The sequence below is a fragment of the Nematolebias whitei genome, chromosome 20, assembly GCF_014905685.2.
Source record: "Nematolebias whitei isolate Nwh7 chromosome 20, NemWhi1, whole genome shotgun sequence".
NCBI classification, from domain to species: Eukaryota; Metazoa; Chordata; class Actinopteri; order Cyprinodontiformes; family Rivulidae; genus Nematolebias; species Nematolebias whitei.
Window position 1 is genome coordinate 1,604,042 of NC_056517.1, and position 5,700 is coordinate 1,609,741.

The 5,700-nt window shown below is 34.6% G+C and overlaps 1 protein-coding gene across 1 annotated transcript in view; it reads left to right on the forward strand.

Annotated features, from left to right (window-relative positions):
- LOC119426488 (cadherin-18) overlaps nucleotides 1-5,700 on the forward strand; it is a gene marked incomplete at its 5' end in the record, with an annotated part of 70,299 nt that overhangs the window by 15,069 nt on the left and 49,530 nt on the right. Inside the window, 1 exon segment of the mRNA XM_037694045.1 lies at nucleotides 4,629-4,765. Within this exon segment, the coding sequence (XP_037549973.1) occupies nucleotides 4,629-4,765 (137 nt within the window).

Genomic DNA, 5,700 nt, shown 5'->3' on the forward strand with positions numbered 1-5,700 from the left:
ATATATATACATATATATATATATATATATATATATGTATACATATGCACACCCTTCAATTGAAAACACAAATGACGGAAAAGTTGTTCAGAACCCATTGTTTTTGATGGTTCAGTCTTATTACAACTGCAACACTTCATTAGAGAACAAAGCTGTGTACTTTTACTAAGGTCTTGTACACAGAATAGTGTGCACTCTTACTTTGATAATACACACAGTTTACTGTGCACTTATACTACGGTCATGCACAAAGTATACTGTGTACTTTTGCTAAGATCGTATACACACTATACTTGCCTCTAGGTTTAAGGAAGAAAAAAAAAAACACAGTCGAAAGTTGTATTTCTACTTTAATCCCCGATGAAAGTTCCAAAGTGAAAATTCTTCCACCTAGTATTTGAATGTAGACGGTCAGGACGCTTTATAAACAGTGGTGTCATAGATATACCTATTATCTATCTCACAGCTTGAGATTCCCTTCATTTCCTTGTGTTTACATTCTAAAAAAGAATCTTTGTGCACATGTTCCGTGCCTTGCTTCCTGTTTTTAGGTACTTTTGTTGCAGATTTAGAGCACCACATACTGGCATGGCTAAGCTGTTAGAACGTTTTATATTGTTCTTTTGTGTTTAAATGTGGATGAAAACATTTCTAAAAACTGTCCCATGTTAACAATGACATTAAAATCGATGAATAAAAAAGACTGCTTTGAAATAGTGTCTCCGTGTGGACAAGGTCTGAGAAAACCCTTCTCATAACGTGACGTAGGCTCTAACAACTATAGTTGATGCTGTGTTGTAACTTTCTGATCTGCATGTGCTAAGAGTGATTTTATAATACTAATAATAATAATAATGATGAGCATGCCTATAACTAAGAACTATTTTGTCAGTTAGGCCAGAAGTTCTTAAACTTTACATGTTGGACGCCTTTTTGAAGAAAAAAAAAGAAACTTCAGGATTTACACTATTTTATTATTTCTGTTAGACATGTCAAAAGTGAATAGTTATTGTGTTTTGTGTTATGGAGTGCTTCTTTTTTCCTAACTTTTATATATTTATTTATTTATTTTGCTTTTGTTTGCCAGGTTAAAATGACCTCAGTAGTCACTTTGACAGCAGTACAGCAAGAGGATGAATAAAGAGTTATTATTATGTCTTTGCTAAAATAAAAATGAAAAAGTAGATGTCATTGATCTCTGATAAAATAAACTAAATAAGACAGCAAACACTATCATTGTTTTAGAAATATAAGAATGAAGTTTGAACCTGATCATTTTCAATTTAAATGGAGCTCATTATGTCACAATATTAGAGTCTATAGGGAGCATATTTCTATTGCATATATATTTAAAAACAAACAGTGTAGTTTAATCTGTTCCAATTCATTTAAATTGTTTTATTTGCCACCATATAAACTAGTATGGAGTATAAAAAGAATAATGAAAATAATAAATAAAACATTAATTACTTTTAAATCAATCAGTAATAAAAAAAAAAAAAGTTTTCCAGAATTTGAATAACCATATTCCTCTGGAAAGTACTAAGATTACAGTTTTATTTTTATTTATTTATTTTTATTTTTAGATTACTTTAAATTAATTGGTTAATAAAGGAGGTAAGAACATATTACTTTGATAAAAACAATTGTACTTTTTTAATATATATATTCATTTTTTACATCCTGACATTTATCATCTCGTGAATTCCAAATGATCTCTTTTCTTTCCAACATCCTTTAACGTCCATTGATGTTGTTTAATGTTTAAAACATCTGAGTGGGTTTATATGACAAAAGCACAACTTTGTAACAAGTAATTTAAATTGTATTAAACATCATACTGTCCAAATTTAAAAACACAACACAGAACAGAGTCTTTTAAAATGTCTTGTATTTCCAGCAGTAAATATATTACGTCACTTTGATTTGAAGCATTGGTTTTTTTTGGTCTAAATTTTACACCGTGGATCATTTAGTAAACAGCTTTGCATCAGAAACTGTCATAGCCAGTGCGTACTTTGGATGTCCTGCTGATGTTCAGCAGTAAAAGCAGCATTAATCCCTCTTTGACCGTCATCACTCTGACAGTTTGTTCCTAATTAAAAGTAACACCTCCTCCAAACAGCAAATATGTCCTCCATAAAAGAAACATAGAACTCTTTCCTCTCCGCTTTACATCATTTCTCTTTTGCATCATGAACTGGCTGAAGAGTAAGAAACAGATCCACACTGCATGACATGCAGCCCATGTCCTACGTATGTCCTGTTTACTCAGTGTAACATAAAAACAAGTCAACAAAGTTCATGCTCAATCATCCAGGTACCAAATCCAATAATGATCAGTCAGGTCATCTGGAAAGAAACTGTCCAGATGACCTGACTGATCATTATTGGATAAAAACAAGTCCTAGTGATAAATATGTCTAACATTATTCACCTGCAGATATTTAAGATGCATAATTTATTTAAAATAAAATGTGTCCACGTATTTTCTCCTGTCTTGACTCTGCAGTGCCCCTTAGGCTCTTTCACAAAATAAAATGTCTACAAGGACCAGTTAGTCTTTATGCTATCTCTGGGTGTTTATAAATACAGCACCTATAATCTGGCCATGCATCACACAGACGTGAGGTTTCAGAAATGAAACAAGGATCACAGAACCAAAACCAGTGCAGAGCAGAACTCAGCTGGGCTGGCAGCAGGGCTTAATTTGAGCTGGATCCTGCCAGAACAGGATTGAATTTTTTTGGACAGGGTACATTCCGGTAACTGTTTGCTTGGATCCGGTAACTCTCAGGCTTAATAATAATAAAGTTCTGAACAAATGTGACTGCCTTGAATGAATAAAACATATATCAGATATGTTATCTTAAACTAATTACATGAGGACTAACTTTAAAACATAACGAGCTCCCTAACATCACATCAGAGCTGTCGCTTCACATTTCCACTTTTACTCTTAAAAAAATATCTGCCCCTAAAAGTTCAAAGTCATGGGCAATTTTATTAAGAAACACAAAAATAAAATTGAACGTTTTGTGCTACACATAAGTTCCTGGGCTTTTGTGAACGATCTGCTGTGTGAGTCACTGCAGGAGTGATCTGAGCTGCAGAAAAAGAGACGTGGTCTCGGCTCATTTAGCTATTTGTCGTGCAGGCAGAGTATTTGAAGCGATGTCCAGGACGTTTCTCTGAGTTGAGCAGGAGGACTGGACTCTTTTCTACGCCAGCGACAAAGTGCCAAATATTAGTCAGTTTTTTTCTAAGTGTGGCCAAAAACAGAGCTGCGCTTGTTGTCCCAGGGTGGGGCGACCAAAGCCCCATGATGGTTTTACTGAGGAGCTGCAGGTGCTTTTTCCACAGTATGGCCTGAGGACGCCGGTGTACTCTGTGGCCAGACTGAGGGCAAGTTGCTCTGTCTGCACCTCAACATAGACTGTTCCCACCTTAGATTCACCAAAGTATGGAATAAATATGGAATAAATGATGACAATCTTGAACGGTCCAGTAAAATGTATGATTTATTTATTTATTTTTTCTCAGAAGTCAGATCCTCTCCACCTGTCAACCAGTCCAGTAGTCACGTCAGCAACTGACCAATCAGCAACCTCAATTTGTCCTGAAGTGAACGCCCCGTACCTGCAGAGCTGCAGCGGTTTAGCATTATGAACACTTTACAGTCATAGAGATTTCAATAATAATTGACTTTACATCTTTTGGTTCATGTTAATCTACTGTAATAGACATTTATAAAATACACCAGAATGCATGGAATGGCATCTACTTTATTCAAAAGAGGAACCCCAGACCCCTCCCTCACCTGCTCTTTGCATCCCATCATAATTTAATTTACAAATTAAGCCATGGTTGACATAAAGCACTTTGAGTTAAGTGCGTGACAGATATATTCCTGTTATTGTTTTCCAAACACAACCAATAAACTCTGCTTAGTCTTTGTCCTTAACTATATTTATAACTAAATGCAAAGTTTCTGTGTGTCATTGTGTATCTTCCCTTACATCTGTTTATTGCTGTTTAACTCTGCAACCTCATCACTTCATTACATCCCTGAGCCTCAAAGCCAGCTTACTTTTTCACATGTTGACCGTTTCGCCTCTGTTGCTACATTGCTTTGATACACAAAGGCAGATCAGAGTTGCGTTGGCTCTGATGACTTTCGCCACCTCGGCCCCTTCACAAATCACATTAAGGCAACCAGAAGGCATTTAAGTTATAACTTGTGGTGTCTTCTGAAAGAATCTGCTGAGTTAATATACTTTGTACCTATTTACCCACAAACTAATGGTGTTAAAGGAGCAAATAGTCACAGTTCGTTAAAGAGTTCAACTTGTACCAATTATATGTTTTAAAAAACAGTTTCAAACTAATTACCTTTAAGTTGTTTTGTTAATAATGGTTTCATAGATATTCAATAAATGGAGTTATACATGTATGTGTTTATATGTATACCATGTGTATCATCAGCATTATTGTAGGAATAAAATGTCCTTTCTTTGAAGTTTGACCGGTATTACGGTTAAGAAATACCGGACTTACCGGTCCCATTTTATAAACGTTTGTAATATTTATGTGCTGACGTTAAAAAATGCAATATTCTTTCCAAACAGATATTACTTGGACAGCAAAGAGGATGAAGAAAGGTTCTTTAGAATTGATGAAAGCAGCGGAGTTATACGTACGACGCAGTCTCTGGACAGAGAAGTAACAGCATGGCACAACATCACTGTGATGGCCTCGGAGGTTGGTAGGTACCCCTGTGCATGAGAAAACATAATCTATTGGTTAATTTATAAAAGTTATAACACATACTTGAGGGAATAATCATAATGAGTACAGCTGGTGGTGGGTTTTCTGGTCTACTTTTATCAACTGTCACTCATTTTGACTTTATAAATGACACAAATTAAATAAAGTGCTATTTTTTTGAAGGAATGCACATTGCCAGCAGAATGTGTTATGCTGAGAAGTTATGGAGTCAGAGCCATTTTAATTAAACTGTTAGTGGAATCTCACACACCATTGCAATATCTCACATGATTTAGCATCATTTATTGCTACTGGAGTACGTCTTGTATATTATCGTACTTTCAGCTACCACTGCCCCAAAGTTAACTCAGTAGCTGCATAATTCAGAGATACAGCCACTGTTATGCTGGCTTAGGGTGGTAAGCTGTGGCAGCCACGGTGAACTGGACTGGCATCAAAAGTTGATCAGTTGCAGATCCACATTCAATGATTAGTTTCTGAACATTTCATTAAAATCCATCCAGTGGTCATGGGATGTGCTAAAACACAAACAGCATTGATGCTAACAGGGAATGACACATTTGTAATAAAAGTTTTTTGAATAATGAGTAGCAATAACATATTATGTTTGAGATTATGTTCAGCTGCTACCACACCAAATTTGAACAATATGTCTGTAAACATGCTTAATATACGGTATAGACATTCTTGTCTTGGATAAGGTTAATTAGCTTTAGCAGCAATCTTAAACAGTTTCAATTAAAAACTTTTTTTTTAAAGAACTAATTGTAGATTTACATCCAATTATTACTTTCTAAAGCTTCATTTAAATATCATTATATATTATTATATTACATGTTATTATTGTATGTATTTAAATATCATTATTTTGTTAATATATTAACTGTATCTTTATCATTTTAAAGTTATATA